General features: G+C 38.6%; 2 protein-coding genes across 4 annotated transcripts in view; one reads left to right on the top strand and one right to left on the bottom strand.

The window, feature by feature from the left end:
* Positions 1–11,413, bottom strand: part of LOC140950085 (RCC1 and BTB domain-containing protein 1-like) — a 14,031-nt gene extending 2,618 nt beyond the window's left edge. The window contains exons 1-12 of the mRNA XM_073399262.1: positions 11,017–11,413; positions 10,093–10,262; positions 9,126–9,219; positions 8,602–8,669; positions 7,304–7,411; positions 5,977–6,119; positions 5,023–5,086; positions 4,431–4,557; positions 3,373–3,428; positions 2,464–2,534; positions 597–650; positions 1–43 (exon numbers count right to left, since the gene is read on the bottom strand). The exon at positions 1–43 is cut by the window's left edge and continues 55 nt beyond it. Coding sequence (XP_073255363.1) covers positions 1–43; positions 597–650; positions 2,464–2,534; positions 3,373–3,428; positions 4,431–4,557; positions 5,023–5,086; positions 5,977–6,119; positions 7,304–7,411; positions 8,602–8,669; positions 9,126–9,219; positions 10,093–10,262; positions 11,017–11,290 — 1,272 coding nt within the window. The 5' untranslated portion in view covers positions 11,291–11,413. The remainder of the gene's footprint in view (positions 44–596; positions 651–2,463; positions 2,535–3,372; positions 3,429–4,430; positions 4,558–5,022; positions 5,087–5,976; positions 6,120–7,303; positions 7,412–8,601; positions 8,670–9,125; positions 9,220–10,092; positions 10,263–11,016) is intronic.
* A 105-nt stretch (positions 11,414–11,518) lies between these two features.
* LOC140950081 (cullin-3-like) overlaps positions 11,519–20,000 on the top strand; it is a 63,644-nt gene continuing 55,162 nt past the window's right edge. For 2 of the 3 annotated variants that reach the window (XM_073399253.1, XM_073399254.1), the window contains exons 1-2: positions 11,520–11,812; positions 19,839–19,948. In XM_073399253.1, coding sequence (XP_073255354.1) covers positions 11,756–11,812; positions 19,839–19,948 — 167 coding nt within the window. In that variant the 5' untranslated portion in view covers positions 11,520–11,755. Of the gene's footprint in view, positions 11,813–19,838; positions 19,949–20,000 lie in introns of all 3 variants that reach the window. The other variant, XM_073399256.1, reaches the window with a different exon arrangement.

Here is a 20,000-nt window from a genome sequence, read left to right as displayed (position 1 = left end):
AGCACGATACACGGGGTAACTGAACTGAGTGACTTCTATCACGCTGAAAGAAGGTGAAAAGAAAAATATACAAAATAATAATTAGAACACACAAATATCTCTTTCAACAATAAGCCACTGACTGTGGAAAAGATATACTAAGAAAGGCTTTGATCGTCATTTCTCTTCTCTCTTCGCAAAGAAGCTTAAATAAAAAGTTCCCCTGGGAAACGACAATGACTTTCCAGAATGTTTGTAGGGAGACATTCTGTTCCCTTAAGACATTTAGAAATCTTTTCAGCCTGCAAATAGAACCCCCCTCAAACATTAACCTCTCTCCTTTCTTAGGTTTTGACTAGGAACGGTCTCTCTTCTTTCCCCAGTCCCCCTCGCTCCACGGTAAGGGCCTAAGTGGTCCCTATGATCCATATAGCTCTTTCTCGCATTAAGCTCCAGTGAGCAAACACAAAGAAATGAGGTTGAGGCTCGACTGGATAATTTTATACAAATCACTGTATTTTGTCAACACAAGCCTTGAGTTGGGGTCTATCAGCCAGGATGAATTACGAGAAATTAAAGAGCTTTTGAATTTCTTAACCCTAACTAGTCAGACTTACTCCTTGTCGTCTTCACCCCAGTGTGACTGGAACATGCTACGGAAGTGTTCACACCTGTTGAAAATGAGTTGTTTCAATAATATGTAACAAATTACACAATTTGAGAACAAGTAGGCGCAGAATTATTCCCACTCCCGTCCGCTTCCCCACCCTGTTCAGGATTCGACCATGGGATACCCATCTTTACATATACACGATGTGCAGTTGTAAGGCCGCATCTTTAGGTCTCTGAAAAATGACGACAGGAAAAAAGCTCCAAATACTATGTAATGTTAAGAGAGTTATTGCGCCATGCAATCAGTACAAATTACTGTCACTTATTGACGTCATAGTATTCTAATGATCAGTATGGATCGGACGGGGGTGGGGGGTGGTACCCTACCGAAAGCAGAATGGGTTCGTTCCATTCGATAAGTGAAATGGAGTTAGAAGAGCACGACAGTGAAGACATCTGCTTCACACCGCCTGCTTCGCATATCGAAAAAATTCTAAGAAAAGACCTTCATGGATGGATGTTTGACGACTGGGTAATAGGTTTGAGAGAGATAACTATGTCAATAGGTCATTTCCGAGTTTCGAGAACTCTCTCTTTTAAAAAGAAGCTAGGTGCAAAACCTTCCTTGTGAAAATGAGGTTTATTTGCATGAGAATAAAAAATCATTTTCATAACAATGGCTTCGCACTTGGCCTCGCTTTAAAACAGAGACTTGAAGCAACTCGGAAATGGCCTATTGATGTTTATACAATGATGTGAATGCTACGCGCGCTGTGATTGGTCGTTGCCCATGATCTATTAGAGTACAGATACATGGATGACGTCACGGGAAACTTGTTTTCTTTGTTTTGTTCAACATGGCACGCGGTTTTGAAAATGTTTGTGAGATTATTTCGGATTGAGGCAAGTGAAAGCTTCGGAAAAAGTTTAGCAGGAGCTATTTACAAAGAAGAAAAATGGAGAAACGGAGACCAAAAAAGCTATTGACTACTTGACAATGCCTAAACTACAAGAAATCTTCACAACAGTTGCCATCGTTTGTCTTCGCTACGAGAGACTCGCTGTTTTGCAAAATGTTTTCGCTATTATTCTTCTTTGAGCAAGAAAAGACGGTAAAAAACTTTTCGAAGAAACTGTACACAAGTAAGATAAAGAAGAAGCTAAGATGAAAATTGGGTTTGGGACTTAAAAAATGCCTAAACTAGCACAAATCCTCAAAAGGTCAAGCGGTTCGAGGCAGGTATGTGTATCGGTCTTTTTCTTTTCTGATCATTGTATAAAACAAATAGATTCCATGTTGCCGTGGGTCTGTTCAGTAATAGATCACAGAGGACGTCAAAATGTGGTAAAAACAACAGTGACACACTCGCCTGCGGCTCGTGCGCCACTTCTTTGTTTTTACGACATTTTGACGTCATCTGTGATCTATTACTGAACAGACGCACGGCAAAATGGAATCTATTTGTTAAATAAAAAGCATTAACCCTCGCAGTATGCAGGATGTTTGTCACATGAACCTAGTTTAGAGGAGTTAGCTCCCAAAAGTCTTCTGTGGCTCAGTGGTAGAGCATCTGGACTAGAAACCAAAAGGACATGGGTGCGACCCCTGTTTAGAGTACCTGGATTTTTTTCTTCTGAGCCGCTTGTGTCACTGACTGGAAAATCATCTTTCCCATGTTTTCAACGAGGCTCAAAATTCATCATTATATCTTTGTCAAAAAGGACTTTGTTTGCACAAAGCAGCGCAATGCTTTTTTCGAAGGCATATGAAAAATTGAACTGTTAAAAGAAAGTACACGCAAGGAGAATTATATTTAAATAACGCTTTACTATGGAATATATAAATTAATAAAGCTGGTAAGGTGCCACTACCTTATTTTCAACATGGCCTTGTGTACGTACACAGGTTTGCCTTCAATCATAAATGTTAAATCACTTGTTTCCTGAAAACATAAACGTGAAAGATGGAAAGAAAAAGGGATTAATTGACAGCGTTCGTCCACCTTTTTCATCCCAAAATTTTATCACCTTTCAACGACAATTTCAAATTACGGCACACCAAATAAGGATTGTGGCTTCTCTCCGTCACAGGAATCGTTTGATGGCTCGGGCGTGAAGGCTTACTTTTCGGGTGGAGAGAAACTACGACTAAAAAAACCGTCTGCGTTTCTACCAAATACACCGATCATGGAAAATTAAAATTTCACAACTTCATGAAAATTGGTCGACAAGGAAATATCAGGGAGGGGGGATGATCGTGAGTCAATTTCTTCGAGACAGCATTTCATTTTATTCGGTCAAAGATTCAATTTTCCATGATTTCATTGCTCTCATGGGTGAAATTCACTTAGTGACGCGTTAAATTTGATGACACTAGTTTGTATGCACAAACATTTAGGCAACTGCCGGCCTACTTTCTGCCTCTAATTGTTCAAAAGGTGAATAAGATTATCCGCCGGATAAATGTCCATCCACAGGATAGCACGATTGGTTTCTCAAATACGTATCCACTAAGTAAGAAGCAGAGTGGCCGAACGGTTAGAGCCGGCCCGAGTTCAAATCCTCGGCTACGCTTACAAAATAGCCAACTAGTTCACCTCCTACCAGGTGGGATTCTTCAACCTCGTTATGTTCCATTTAAATCATTTGTTTCATTATCCCAGAAAAGCCCCGTGAGGTGAGAGGGCAATGTCAATTATAGCCCGGATATTTCTACTGGGTAGCACTTTCTAGCTTTAGAACAACCGCGGTTACGGAATGCTAGACATTTTACACCGGTACCTGGTCATTAAATGCATCTTTAACACTTTGTTCCACTCTCTTTTCTTGCACCTGATCTAAAAACAAGTGAGAGGGGAGTGAGTGGCTGGGAAGGCCATAAATGCTTTAGAGAGCTTTAGATTTGAGAACGAGTACGAGTACAAAATTTAACTTAAAGTTATTGCGCGTAATCTCTCACCAAAAAAGTTAGCACGGTTATTTATACTGAAGGAGGTTAAGCCCTCTCCCGATAGCAAAATAAATGATAAAACTTCTAACATTTGATAACTTGTTTCCGCCACTACGACATTCTCGCTAAAACTCGTAGTAGAATGACGACGGCTATCACGTTTTCCCGCCAAAATGATGCTGGTTCACGCGTGAGCAATACTCAATATTGAGAAAATCTCGTACTCGTACTGTAGTCGTCCTCGTCTCAGAATCTAAAGCTGTCTAATTAGAGACAGGATATCCCTCTCAGTGGAATGGCCCAATAATAAACCAACTAAAGGAGTTAGGCCAAATCTCTGATTTAGAAGGATTTGCTGGACACCTTTTACACTTGTAGAATCGCATGGAATGCAGTGCTTAGAGAAACTTAGTAAATTCCAGGCTCCCTGAGATAGTAGGGACTAAAAAGGATCGAAAAAACGAGAAACTGAGACGTACATGAGGTGGATTGTATCATGTCACAGGTAAACAGTCGTATCACGTATTCTAGAGACTACTATCAACGACATAATCTAGAAAGTTGGTTTACTAACTTAGAACAAACGCCACTTATTAGCTGCGAGTGGCGTTGACTAAACTTAATGACTACATCCACCGGAAGTGAAATTGCACGTCCTTAACAACGCGACATCGCGCGAAAGATAGGTCACTGGGCATTTAAAATTTGTATTGCTTAGTTTCTTTACACTTGTAGAGACGATTTAACTGAAAATTCTTGCAAAACCACTGCTCAGGAATGTAAAAAGTCACTTCCGGTTGACGTGCGTGGCTTAAAAACGCCTTTGCTTAATTAAGTTCCCAAGTACTGAAATCAGGACAATTGATTGCCAAGCAGTCTGGTTACTAACCTACTATGAGAGGTCTGAACATTGACGGAGGAGAGGCAAAACAAGCGAATATGCTGTCAACTTTGGTGAACTTTGTTTCCATTGGACTTGTTACGGCTTGACCACGACACTGGCCCCACATGTAAACCTACAGGACGGTAAAAAAAAACCTACGATAGTGACATCTGTTTACTTAAACAAGCAAAAGAGAACGTATATAGAAAAATATAATTTAAAAACTCTTTATCTGAGTGACAATCTATTTAACACGAAGCTAGTACTAATTGAGGAAACCGCTATTTTTTTTCACGAACACTTTGCGTTTTTAAAATAACGGTGGATAATATACTTTTTAACCTCATCAAATTCCTCTTTGTCAAAATAACGCTTTATAATACAGATTAAAGAAAAATGGGATACAACAGGTATCCAACCCAGTCCCTTCCAATAGAAATGATCTTGCCATCATTCTCATTCATTCATTCATTCTCACGCAGACGATAGCACAAAGCGTTACTGGCTATAAGCCAGTAAGCTAAAAAAACAGACTGGCAATATACAAAGTTACCTGACATTTTCACCCTCTTATTTGATTTTTTCACTGAATACAGACCTTTCCAGTAGCAGTCATAGCGGCTGACAAATGACTGTAATGACAAGCAGCAATCTCAACAAATCTGGAAAATAAATGTACATTTGAGCTGAATATGCTATTTGCTGGTTCTGTTGAGGAAAGGAATGCACTCTACAACAGCTAACAAAATAGGAAAATGGAGGAATTAAAAGGATTTGCTTTTAACCCCAGCATAGTATACATTAGCCCGTGCACAAGCTGGCTCTGGTGCACTAATGTACTTCAGAAACAACAACATCAACATCACCAACAACAACAAATAACAAAAAAGAATCCGATCATATGCTTTCCGAATTCAACCTATTTCTGTACTTTGAACTGATTCGTTTATTGATCGTTGAGAGATACTCCTTAGTAGTTTAAAGACTTGTTTATTTGGAGAATCTGTTATTTTATTTGAGGGCTGCGCGCTGTTGTCACGGTGTTACGCATGTACGCACCTCTTCAGCAGTACTTTCACATGGTACTATTTATTTAGTATGTAATTTTAACTTTTAAGTCTGTGGACGAAATCCTATGGTGTTACCATTCAAATGAAACCTCTTCAGCAGTACTTTCACATGGTACATTTACTTAGTATGTAGTACTAACTTTCATGTCTATCAGTATGGTGTTACCATTGAAATGAAACTTTTCAGCTGCACTTTCACATGGTACTATTCATTTAGTATGTAGTTCTGACTTTGGTGTCCGTGGACGTCATCCTATGTTGTGACCATTCAAATGAAACCTCTTTGCGATATTTTCAGCTGATGCTATAATTATTTAGTACATACTTCTAGGGCTTGAGTCTGTGGATTAGGGAAACTTTCAAGTGAGACCATTCTAATAAAACCAATTTATTGATTTTTTTTTCATATGAGCAACGAGATTGGGTCTTCATAGAGTTAAAAAGCAAGTGCATGCCACCACAAGGAACAAAAATTTTCTTACCTCCCTTTGTCCAGACCAATTTTAGTTGGTGTCACCAGATGTGCCTTATTCCCAGTCCCTAACTGTCCATATGAGTTTGCACCCCAAGCATAGAGACATCCTGCGTCTGATAACGCTAGGGAATGTGCATAGCCACAAACAATCTACAGACGTAAATGGGAAAAAGAGTGACCTTTATACCGTAAAGTTCCGAAAGTTAAGCGCCATAAAATATTATTGGGTTAGCAAATCCCGAAAGTAGCGATTCCCCCGAAAATAACGACCCTCCGAAAGTAGAGACCTCAAAACAAATTTCCCTTTTTGCAAAAATAACGGGTATGATAGATACCCTGAACACTGATCCGAGGTTTAGTAATAATGATTGTTTTGACATTCTTATTCAAAACTCTTTTAAGTACAGGATATATATTACCTTTTTTCAAAAAGTATTCCTTTCACATTTTTTGCCATTTTATTTTTTGAAATGCCTACGTGGAGTACACGTTTTGGCCATCCAAAAGTAACAACCCCTCGAGAGTAGCGATAGCAGAACGGTGCTAAATCCGAAAGCAACGAGGGTCGTTACTATTGGAACTTAACGATAAAAAATAGTCGAATTGAGACTCAGTAAGTTGGCGGTGCCGAAAACGTTACTTAAACCCCATTTACACGCGCTAAAAAAATCGGCACGGCACGCCAAATTTTTGAAACCGTGCTGACGATTTTAAGGCACGGCACTCCCAATTTTCGACGTGTAAACGTATCGGTCTCAAATGTAATGTGGCACCAGTACTCAAAATTTTAGGGGTGCCGAGACTCCCTCCCGGAGGAAGTCTCGGCACGGGTACACGAGGCACTGTGCCAAAATTTGGCGTGCCGCGTCGATTTTTTTAGCGCGTGTAAATGGGGTTTTAAAAACCGTGAATTCGCGCGGTTCAAACTTCATCACTCTTGTTCCGTCTCTTTCATGGTGTCACATTTTGGTGGGTTTCTCTGGAGATAAATTCTAAAGGACTTTAGGTGTAGAAAAAGAAAGAGAAAGTCGTTGTCTTGTGTTCACGTCCTCGGTAAACCGTGAAATTAGACGTTGCACGTCACGGTCGGTAAAGAAATGTATAAAAAAGCGTGATGCACCTGCAAATTTGTTTTTAGCTAATCTTAACGTTGCTTTAAAAAAAAAAGTTATGGGGGTGGGGAAGTTTCTAGCCGCACGAATTTTTTTCCGTTAAGATTTCCCTTTTATGAATTTTTTAGACAAGTGCATGAATATTTTTTAGGGTTACTTGGCGTGTATGAATGTTTTTCATTTCATTTTCCCTTACACGAATATTTTTTAGGATGTTCTTACTTGTGTGGTGATTGTTCCAACAAGTCCAATGACTTTACAAGGTGTCAGCTGATTTGCATTGTTCCCAACTCCTAACTGTCCATTTCCATTGTAGCCCCACGCAAAAAGCTGAAAAACAAAAACCACTATCGTTGCTAATCTTAGCAAGTTAAGAATTTGTCCAGGTCGAAGGCAGCCTCTGAAAACACCCAACATTTCACGATGCCTCTGGTTTTCTTGTGAAGTGACGTCTGAGGAATGAGCGCAGAAATTCTATACTGATGACGTGTCACTAACCCGATCTGCGCAGTGAGGGGTGGGGTAGCATTAACATTAGTTGCCTCATACTACAAAGTTCCCACGGTCCAAAGGGCCACTTTAATATCAATAGATTACATTACCATCGCCATACCTAAAACCGAACAAGAACATGAAATTTAAGCCGAGAGTTAGATATAACCGCACCATTTCCAAAAAATAGTTACATGTACATGGTTGCCGGCCAATTTTCTTTCACTTTAGGTTTTCAGAATAACTTACCAAACCTCCTTTTCCCACCTTATTTAATAAAAGTTACAATAATGCTTTTGCATTAGGAGTTGTTGTCACCCTGTAAAAGTTAAATTCATAGCCCTTTTACTTCAACTTGTGATCCACAAAAACGTACAAATACACAATTACTCATTCACACTCATGCATACAGCTCAACCTCCCATACGCGACTACACACAATGCGAAGATTTAGTGTCTGCTAACAGGAGGTGGTCGCTTACAAGAATCAACCCACAGGTGGTCTCTTCCGACAAAAGGTTCCGACGCATCTACTTTTTGTCATGGAAAGTTCGTCATATACTCTGAGTGACGCAAAACATACTACAGTGAACAAAAAGATCACACCATACGTCAATTGGTCTCTTACGAAAGGTTAAAAGCAATGGAAATTTTATAAAACCATCGCGATCAGTCCAAAATGTAGACTCAAGCAGCCTCTTACTGTCTTCAAAGTTGCTACGGTAAGACGCGTGAGCAGCGAAGCCGTGAACCATGAGAAACGAGGGCATAAGCTGGGAGAGGAAGAACTTTTATTTTCTTCAAAGTCACTGGGGTAAAGCGTTTTCAGAGCCAACATACTCATTTTGTCTGAGAACCCGACGGATCTTAATAGAAAAGGCGGACTACTTGCAGTCTATCCAAAATGTAGTTGCAGTCGCTTATCATGGGGCTTTGACTGGAAAAATTTAGGTGTTTTGAACAGGTGCTCACTTATAGTAGGTGGTCAGATGTGGAGGTTCAACTGTATTTTTGTTTGCAGTTCTTACCTCCCCTGCATCTGACAAAGCCATGGACGATGTCTGACCGCAAGCAATCATACTTATCTTTTTGCTTCCTTTAGAAAAATAATAAAAAAAGATTTAATGAGCAGATATCTTAATGAAATGCTCAAAGGAAAACATTAGCGTGGCAGTTTAGCATTAAAATCAAATGATCCAGAGAAGAAGAAAACTTAAAAACTGGTTATCTTCAAGAGAACGACACTTAAAACTACCCGTACATTTGTATTTGTTTGTCACATGTTTGTATAATTATCAAGAACAGTGTTAATTTTTGTTAAAATAAGACGGTTTAATTCTCAATCCTACCTTAACTAAAGAAACTAAATAAACTGATACATGGATAAAAACCTTTTCTCATGAATGTGGCATCTTTATTGACCTACAAAAGGCTTGACTATTGATGATCGCAACATATACATGTAGTGCAAATTGTTCTTGTTAATTGTACATATCATGATCTTGAGAATAAACATGTGAACTTGTAAACAATATACTTTCTTTTATCACACCTATTATTGCTGAGTTGATTCTTCTGGGTACAGTCTGATTGTTTGTAGTTCCAAGACCAATTTGTCCACAGTTGTTGTAACCCCAAGCATAAACCTATGAAAAACATGAGGGGTCAAAAATTCCTCAATAGTGTGCGAATCAGCCAGAATATTCAAGACAGTCAGAATCTCTGGAGATCTTAAATCTAGAGACTCTATCTCTTGCACTACCCCCGCCCCCCTGAATGAAGAGACAGTCTCTATCTCTTGCACTGCAACCTCCCCCCACCCCCCCCCCCCCGAATTTCAACAAACCTCACCACAGCCTTCCCAACAAATCGACCCAGCCCCCAAATTATGACGGTCATGGAATGGCTTAGGATATTACATGAAGTCTTACGTGAGGTGCATACAATCAGAATTTGCATTCATCATTGTAATGATGAAAATAGTCTTTGTCAGTGACTAAATATGTGCAAAAATGGCCTAGAAAATGTACTATTTTGGAAAAAATGGGCTAAATTTCAAACTAAAGTACAGAAATACTCAAAAGTCAGGAGAAACGGGAGATCGGTGCTATATCTGGGAAAGTTGGCATAACTGAGTAAGCTCCAGAAAGGTCCTTAAAAAATGCACTTTTCTATTTGAGTACCAACATATTTTGCACAAAAGTACTAATATATTGGGGACACTATTTTTAGGTCTCCAAGGGTCTGGAGATGGTACTACCACTTTATGTGGTCATCTGTGTCACGCGAAGGTCTAGCCGCTTGCGGTGCAAAGACAGTACCTTTATTTCTCAGTTACATTTAGACCCTGAGTATTGTTCTGGCCCCTGGGAATTGAACCCACAACCTACTGTTCTGCAGTCAAGCACTCTACTGAATTACTGACTGAGCTAATCCTGGCGCAGTCAGCTAATCCTGCCATGGTTATGTAATCCTGCCGCAGTGAAATATTTTAAGATTACCATAAAAAATGAAATTACCTCGCCATCACCTGTCAGGGATAATGAGTGATGACTGCCACAAGCCACTTGAACAACCTGCTTCAATTGTAATGCTGATGTTAGAGGTGAGGGTATTAACCCTTGATTTGAATTCCCATTTCCAAGCTGACTGTAGCCATTATGACCCCATGTGTACACTTCACCTGATCCTTTTAAACATAAAAAAAAGTATTTTGGGTGTTTTACATTTGTCGGAACTTACTGGCCACACAGCTGCTTTGAACCAACATACATTTATCTCTCATTGTTTTGGGAGGGGAAACACTGCATGACTCTGACCTGAGTGGCTGCAAAGGAGATCAGGTCACACTACACTCCTCTGTGATATGACAAAGGCATAAAGCTATCATATTATTTGACATATTTCAGCGAGAAGTGGCAGGCTAAATAATGGCTGCACAGCAGGTAACTGGTTGCATCCAGATATTGAGTTACACGTTCACCTAGCTTTTGATCTCTAACTGATGAGAGCAAAATAAGGGTACACTGTAGGTCTGTACAGACTCATGCCTATTCTTGGTTTGCAACCACGTGACAAGGCAGCCACATTGGGGGTCAAAACAACATAATTTTTTCTCAAAGAATTTACATGAAAATAGAGTTAAGTTCCCAGAGGAGAGGGAAGCTTTTGTTCTTGACTACCAACATGGCTGTTGTGACATCACGTGCAAACCAGCAATATGATGCATACATTATCTCAAGCTTTTGTCACTGACACTTTTGAGGGCCACTAGTTCATCACTGTTTACTGTCACGTGTTACCCTCATTAAAAGTTGCTACCTAACTACCTACACAAATAGTTGAAGCACTTATGGTTGCATAATAAATGTATAAGGATGGGTAGAAGACTTGCTACTTTTCCTTTATAGATGGTCAGGAAAAGCAATCTGGGTCATACGTACCTGAAACTGCAAGCACATGAGGACCACTGCCGCAAGCCAAGGACACTATATTTTTCTTACACAATGCCTCCACCTTCCTTGGGTGAAGGCAACTTTGGGCATCACCGACACCTAGACAACTGCTCCCGTTTGATCCTAAAGCATAAACATCATCATCTCTTGTAACAACGATGGCTTCGTTCCCTGCATTTCCAAACACGTACGCTATTTTAAGAGAAGTTAAAAATTCTTCGTCCAGAAGGCTGAATATTGGCCATCTGCTAAGCTCTTGCATTCTGATGTGGTTCGGGAAATTTGAAATAGTCACTGAAGCGCCCACATTATCTACGACCAAACCTATACCCTTGATCCAAGATCAGCAGAAGACTACCTACAATCAAACCATCTGTTTCACCGTTTTTCTCTGGTCAACTTAAGGCTCAGTGTCCAAGCCTTGTTTTCATCGGCAGCCAGGCCTTTTGTTGCGCTTGCGCAATTGAATATATGACGTCAGTTCTAAATGCATTATGGGATATATTAATGGCTCCAGAGTTTGTTTCGCGGTTTTCACTTGGCAAAATGGAGGCTATTCTTGTAGCTGTTTGCGATTGATAAGCGGCGGTGATGCGCTGATGGTTCAGAGTTTCGATGCATGGGAATACGCTTTACTAAGTTAACCAGCCTCTTCGACGTTTTGGCCGATTTGCTGCAGTAATCAAAGGATTTGGTTGGTTGGGAGTTGCTTGAAGAATTCGTCGACATGTCGAGCCTGCGAACAGGGAAGAAAGACACAAAAATGAGAATTCGGGCTTTTCCGGTAAGAATGAATATCTAAAGCAGCCCAAAGCGTTTCTTTATTAGTTTAAATGTTAAAGTAGTTGAAATTTATCGTCTAATCGTTTTGGAGGATCACAGAGTGGAAAAATGCAATTGATTAGGGCCATGGCGAGGAAGTCAAATTTGGCGCGATTTGCACCCAGATTTGTCTATTTACGATGAGGAAGTTCCATTTATCCAAAAACGCTTGTTTTTTATTTTTAAGGGAAAATTTTGTTCAATTTTAATGCGAGATTTCAAAAACCTTAACGGAAGTTACGTTGTCCAAACATGTAATGATCAGAATATTGATATGGTAATGCTATAAGTTTGTAATTTAACATTCTTTGTTTCCTTGCATGATGTAAACATGTTAGGGACGAACGTGGGCAAGAGTTTGAGTATGATCATGCATCTTGTGGCACAAGATGCATGCATACTTACTTCAAGTCAAAATGTTAATCAGCCGAAGTCTAGTAATAATAATGATAATGATACATGTGGCTTTTGTACAGTTTGATTTCTAAAGTACTTAACTTGCTAAGCCGAGAATTTTGCCTCCAGTGGCTATTTTGCTCAGTTGGCAATTTGTCTGTAACATTACTCTTGCCATAAATTGCCAAGCAAGTTACTGGGAAAAATACAGAGGCAAAAATCATGGGAGTTTTGTCAAAACACCCAAAATGTTCTTGGAGACGTACTGGGTAACTTATGAAACCCTTAAAATTTTGAGGAACAGGTACCTGGTTTCCATTTAAACTGGACAATGCAATCTATGTGAGTGCAAATTAGGTGAATATGACAACAAAACAAGCAAAGCACACACACAAATAAATTTGAATACACACGCGTCACATAAGCCAATTAGTGTAAGCACCTGCATCCGGCACTGTGCAATGGAACTGGAGGTGACAAACAATAAAAATCAACCAAGGATAAGACATTTTTTCTTCAACCTTGGACTGATAATTTGAACTCATGCAGTTTTTGCCATACTCATCAATATTGCACTAGGATGTTGGAATAATTTATTTAACAATTTGTGACCTCTCACGCGAAAACGTACACTAACGGCTTCCCGTTTTCGAACGGAAATCCGTTCACAAGCCGTTTCTCATCCGTTCACAAAAAATTTGCATCCGTTCGAACGGCTTGGGCGATCCGTTTAAAAAGGAAGTCAAGCCGTTCGAACGGCTGTGTCATCCGTTCACAAAAATTGCCCAACCGTTCGAACGGCTAGTGTACCCGTTCGGAAAAATTTGCATCCGTTCGAGCGGTTTGGTCATCCGTTCACAAAAATCATCCATCCGTTCGAACGGCTTGTGCCATCCGTTCACAAAAATTGTCTATCCGTTCAAACGGCTGTGGCACCCGTTCAGAAAAATTTGAATCCGTTCGAACGACTTGGTCATCCGTTCAGAAAAATTATCCACCCGTTCAAAACTTCAATCAGTTGGAACCGTTCATTCAAACGCCTTGGATCATAATTAATTTTTACGCTGTTCAGATGGCCTTATGCAATGCCTTGTGGCCGGTCGTTTGCGAAACGAAGACACGAAATGGTAGTTTGCGAAATCTTGTTCTAGCCGTGCTTCGTTGCTTTCTTGCCGTAACGTAACATTGATCTCGAACCAAGCGTGAAATTCAGAACCGACCGAAAAAAGTCTGACAGAGCGACGAAAATTAATACTGTCTTGTGTAAACAACTGTTTCACCGCAATTGTTGAGTCGAAAACGTGTTCCTCTGATCCCAGGTAAACTACTAAGAAACTATAGGTGGAAGTGGCGATTTGACTCGTTTAATGACCCGCTGCCAGAATCACGGGAAACAGTCTACCAAACGAAGAGAAAAGGGTTTTACCAGTAACACTTTCTGATCTTTCTGATCGCGAATGAAATTCGAGTCACTTGCAAAACTCGTTGCGTAGCACGTGACCAACATCTACTCAGTCAACTATCTGATGATTTATTTTTCGTGAACCAAAACTCTCGTCATTTTTTGAAAGGCCTAAGATTTTTTTTGCAAAGAACAGTGTAAGACTATGGCATAGTTCTATGAAGCGACGGTTTGTTGCTCGTTGGCCAGCACGGGTGAGTATCACGACAAGCGTGACATCTCGAAGTTTTCTCTGGCGATGTGACGCTACGCAATTAATTAGTTTCAAAACGGTCTGCTATGATGCAAGCTTTACTTTCATTCATAATTCGATATTCAAAAATTCTTACCGCTGCCGATTTATTCATCGTGATTTGAGCTTTTTAACATTATTTCTATTCACGTTTTCCATTTGTGATGGCCATAGCAAGTTTTTATTTAAAAGCATCAAAGCGTTTAATCGCTCTTTTTTTGTTGTTTGTCTAGAACAAGTTTGTTTATATTCTGCGTGGCGAAAAAAACTCACCCGTTCATGACCCGTTCAATTGGAAACAGCCATAATAAAATTATTGTAGAATTTCTGCAACTTGTCCAAAGGTAAATCTGCGGCAAATGACCGAAATTTTACTCGTGCTGTTCAGCCGTTCAGGTCTACCGTTCGAAATTTTTTTTAGCCGTTCAGCCGTGATTACCATCCGTTCGAAGTTTTTGACGAGCCGTTCAGCCGTTCAGGACCATCTGTTCGAAATTTTACTCCTGCCGTTCAGCCGTTCAGGTCTACCGTTCGAAAATTTTTTTAGCCGTTCAGACGTGATTACCATCCGTTCGAAATTTTTCGCTAGCCGTTCAGCCGTCATACCAATCCGTTCGGAATAAATTATCAGCCGTTCAGCCGTTCGGTTTCATCCGTTTCAAACGGCTTCGTGGGCCGTTTCTTACCCGTTCGACAGCCGTACGTTTCACCCGTTTAACGGAAAGCCGTTAGTGTACGTTTTCGCGTGAGAGAACAGAAAGCTACACTTAAGTATGTTTGACAGTCAGTAACCAGTCAGTTAACGTACATGATGTTTTGCTACTTTAGAGTTTGCTAATGTGTGCCATAAATTTGGATCTCATATACCTCTCAAATTCACACTTCTTCTTAAATTTTAAGAAGAAGTGTGAATTTGAGAGGTATATGAGATCCAAATTTATGGCACACATTAGCAAACTCTAAAGTAGCAAAACATCATGTACGTTAACTGACTGGTTACTGACTGTCAAACATACTTAAGTGTAGCTTTCTGTTCTCAGACACCCTTGGGCAGGGCTGTGACTGAGACTTCAAGTTGGTAGGTAAATACAACAAGTAAAGAAATTACAAGCTATTTGATTCCCCACCTAGCTTCTATTTTTCTATTTTCCTATGAAAGTAGCTGGAGGAAGTACCTGGGCCCCGGCTGTCAGTGACAGTCCTGATTAGGATCGGAAAAAAAGTGTCTATTGAAGGGAGGTTAATAAAGCATCATTGGTAATGATTTGTCTCTGGTGCAATGACTAGGTGTCAACATAGAGAAAGTGTCTTTTAGGATAGGTCAAACTGTACAAAGGCTACCTGGATCTCAGTCATATGGTATCTTGTGACTTTTTAATGGACAAAATATGAGATCACGGACTACACCCTAGCTCCTCTGCAAAGGTCTATCTGAAGCTGCAAATCTCGAAAACTTCATTTTCATTGGCCTGTGAAAACACATCTTCTATTGTTTCTATGGGAAAAAAGGCCTTTAAGTGGGTGGTTAAATTGTCAAGGTTGTAGGATAAGGAAATGACTGGACTTTTGTTGTGGGCAGAAAAAGGTGGTCATATGGCAAAAATTCCACTGTTCATAATTACATTATGCTAATAAGATTTCCTTTGAATGGTCACACTGCATTTTTGTGAAAATGATTCATATCCTTTTTTTAAGAAAGGTAAAGATGACATTTTAGAGGTATGCATAAAAGTGCAGAAAAATTGTTCAACACCTGTTTAAAAGTAAAATTGTAACATCTTTTCATCGCTTTTTAAAATGCATATCCAAGGACATTGTTATTCTGGAAAGATTACCCTCACAAATAGTTCCTTCCCCATAGGAAAGAGCCACTTACAGGGGCAGAATGGTTAATGTAACCACAGCTAACTTTCAGTCATTTAATGACACAACTTTTGAGTAAGAGTGACCCCCTAAATGGGCAGTTGCCATCTTATTTTAAACTTTGCAATATATATGTAAGGCCAAACGTTCTCATTCAAGGGTGTATGTGTGGTGGTTCTAATTTGGTTTTTTTGGAACAAAAGAAAAAGGAAAAATTATTTATACTGTTGCAGGATAGGTAAAAACATGAATTATTGCAGTTAAGACAGTTGGTGTGGTATATTTTGAAGTAATGGTATTGACCTCAAGGTCAGCTGAGTTCATGATTATACATTGTATTCAGTACAAAATAATATTAAGTTTCATAGACCTTGGGGGGAATAATTTTTTAAAACCTTGATGAAAACACCCAAACACATACCAGATACAATAAATCCCCAGTCACCAATCTGCATTAAAGTATACATATAATTGACCATAATATAGCTTTTTGTTTGTGTGTTTGTTGGTACTTGTTTTAAGAAATCTTTTTGGTTTTACTGCATAAATTAAGTGGTGCGATTGAATAATTTATTCAAAATACTACAGCTGGATGATGCTTTTATAGTTTTGAAAGTGATGTAGTTTTTGCTTTTGATCTTTATCTTTTCTTTTCAGAACTCACTATTTTCAAAAAACAAAATTCTTCCAACAGTTATTATTAACTGTTTTTTTGCAAATACCTTTTTTTCTAAATTACTACTATGTGTTAGAAACTGTCAAGGGATATAAACTATAGTTACATGTATAGTTGTATAACAAAACTTGAACTTAAAGATTTTGCTGTCCTCTGTTTGTTTGCTATCAGCCTTTTAAACTAAAAAAAATTTAACTGAGAAAAGTCCATTAATTTTCAGCCAGAAAGAAAGAAAACGAATTCTTAAATCATGCTATTTTTAGAAATCGTATCTCTAAAGTATTCATGAACAGTTTCCTTTAACAGTCTGAGAAGCTATTTTTAGAAATTTTGTATTAATTATTTATTAGCTTTGCATCCAGTGTTAATGTATGCAATGTTGCTATTCTGATAAGCTGCAAGGAGTTTGGTGTTTGAAACTGAAGTAAGGCTTGTGTGTTTGTTTTTCTTTAGTGAAGGTACGTTTCATGTTTTATCATAAATTTTTTGTGCTTTTTTCATTCCTTTCTTGGCATCAAAAAACTGATCAAAGTGATTTTTATTTATTCATTTATTTTTTCAGTCATGAAGAAACAGACATTTTACAGTCTATTTTACTATTGTTATTACATTCGTGGCTACAGGTGTAGCTTTTAGGTTCACAACCAAATGTGAGAGAACTTTACTTTACTACTGTCATTTACCATAAATCAAAAATGTGGCGCTGGAACTCTTTAATCGTAACAGTTTCCTAACTTTTAAGTCAGCAGCTCATTAACATGGCACTGTATTTTTCAGTATTTTAGAAAATGAAATAATTGTAATTTTCCTTGAATTTTGCAGCGATCCATATTCCCATTCGTCTGGTCATCTCAGGTGACTACAATCCTGTACAAATGATTAAGATAACTTAAAAAGTCGCCCTTCGGATGAGTGAGGTTTTTCTCAACCACAAAATCTTTTCAAAAAATTATTATATGTTTTTATACGTTTTCCTTGTGTTCTTATTACTTCTCTGATTTAGTTAAAACTTTTAGAAAATGGAGAATAACAAGCTGCTTTTGTCTGCAATGAAATCGTGAGTTTGGGTGTCATCTTTGATGGTGCAGCATTTTCTACGAAAGGCTCACTTTTTTTTGAAGTACTGCATTCAGAGACCATTCGTAGAAAATTGTCAGCAATCTTAAAGATCTGGCATTTTGTAGAGGGCGTTTCGTTGCCTTTGGCGAAAAAAAAAAAAGATGTGACCTTTTTTAGAAGACGTTTCGCAAAAAGGTGATGCAGGAGCTGCTGCCTTATATGGGGGAAAAGGCAAGCTTACCATCTTGCCTTCATGGTAAACTGACCAACAAACGTGGTGGCTACTTGTAACACGTAAATAAGCTATGTTTAGCGTACGCCTGTAGCCTGTTGTACTTAAAAGTTTAGTTAAAACCCTTTCGTGATAACTATAACGGGAATAAATGCTAATCAGAAATATTCAAGTTGCACGCAATTTTTTCACCATTCTCTTAAGTATATAAACTGTTTATAAAATTCTGCACTTTTTTCTGGGCAACCCAAATTGAAAATGGGCAAGTACATGTATGCTATCAGGCTGACTTGCCCAGCTGACAACTCTGAGAAAAAATGAATATGGATCCCTGAATTTTGACTTATTAGTACATTGTACTTTTAAAAATGTAAAGATACTTGCTAGGGTTTGAAACACTGGCTGTATTGATGAGGAGAATTTATGTAACAATCTTGCCATTTCATCCTTGGTGATCGTTCCTTTATGCCCCGATATTTATGTTTGATTAAGCAGGGTTCAACCTCCCTTAGCCCTTTAAGTCCCAAGAGTGACCAACATCAATTTTCTCCAAACAATATCAATACACAATTAAGAGAAAAGGTTATGAGAATTGATGAAATAATCACCTAATGGAAAACGCTTTGATCTTTTATCAAAAATAATTCTCTAAACTTATTCTTCATGGAAATGTGTAGAGACCAGTATGGAGAATTTATTTTTTATTTATTTTTTGGCTTTAAGGGTTATTCCAGTGGTGACCAGCAACTCAGCTGATTTCTCACTACACAATTAAGACGCAATAAGACATAAAGGCACTATATTTTATTTCATTAATCATGTTACCAAAGGAAAACATATCAATGGAGGAAGTGTGGCCCAGTGGTCAGAGTGCTGGACCTGCAATCTGACAGTCTCAGGTTCTAGTCCTGCTGCTTCCTTTGGCTTGATTTGCTTTACAGTAGCACCAAGTTCAACTTTTTGTCCACTTTTGTAAATGCAATAGAATCCCAGCTTTTGCAACCTTAGTTTATCAAACCTCCCAGTAAGTGACTTTTCTTCCCGAATCAGGCACTCAAATAGAGTGGAAAAGTGCGATGTCATAAATAATCATATTTGTGAAGTTATGGGATTGGTTAGCATATTCAGAAACAACAACATAAAAAAACTCCATTGCCAAAAATTAGACTGTTAGTGCAAATTGGTGGATAGATATAAGCCCCAGTTTGCTCTGATTACTCCATACAAATCTTTCTAGGCCTATTTTAGAAGGGTTTACGTGGAGTCATCAAAGGATAACCCTGCTTATATCTCCTCGCCAATTTGTACCAACAACTTCTTCAACTTCTTCAACTTTATTTCATAAGACTATTGGTTACACTAGACTGGCCCGCAAAATAGCAATTGCTAATCTAGGAGGACCAGTTAAAAGAAAAATAAATTGAAAGGAAAAGAAAGGAAAGGAAAAGGAAGGAAAACTACAATTTTAAGTTACAATAAATAATATTCTATCACAGTTTTATTTTAATTACATTAAATAGGAACACTGGTAATATGTCAGCGTCGATAAATAGAGGAATTGCGTGTTCACGTATATCCGTAAAATACATCATGCGAAGCACTTTCTTCTGGGGAATTAAAATTTTATTGAGGGACGTCTTGGATGCCTGACCCCAGGCAGCAAGACCATTGTTTAGGTGAGGGTGGATTAATATTTGGTAAATATATAACAATAGGCTGATTTCTGGCAAGTGAACTTTTTTCATCTTTTCTTTTGGATATGCCAACCAATCACATAATTTCACAGATCTAGTTTTTGTGACATCATCACTTCCCTTCTCTATTTCCTCCTTTTTACCCCACATTTGAGATTTGAATCAATTTTTTGTTCCTAATAGGGTATGAAAAATTGGGATTCCATTGACACCAAATGGCTTGCCTCATGCCGCTTGGAATTTCTTATGACTTGTTTGTACATGGAATTTGAATTTTTTTAAGTGATTTGCATTGCCCTACAAGCCTTTGTGCTAAAATCCTGCAGAAGGTAAATAAAGGTTTAATCATTTCATTGTTCTCGGTTTTTAATCAGATGACTATGGATGACAAGTATGTAGAAGATATTTGGAATTTATTGAAGAATGCGATTCAGGAAATCCAGAAAAAGAACAACAGTGGCCTGAGTTTTGAAGAACTGTATAGGTAAAACAATTATCTCAACTTTACTTGTAGTTACACATGTGTACAGTAAGCA

The sequence above is a fragment of the Porites lutea genome, chromosome 10 (assembly GCF_958299795.1).
Source record: "Porites lutea chromosome 10, jaPorLute2.1, whole genome shotgun sequence".
Classification (NCBI taxonomy): domain Eukaryota; kingdom Metazoa; phylum Cnidaria; class Anthozoa; order Scleractinia; family Poritidae; genus Porites; species Porites lutea.
The sequence above is the reverse complement of the archived record's forward strand: the minus strand, read 5'-3'. Positions and strand labels throughout refer to the sequence as shown.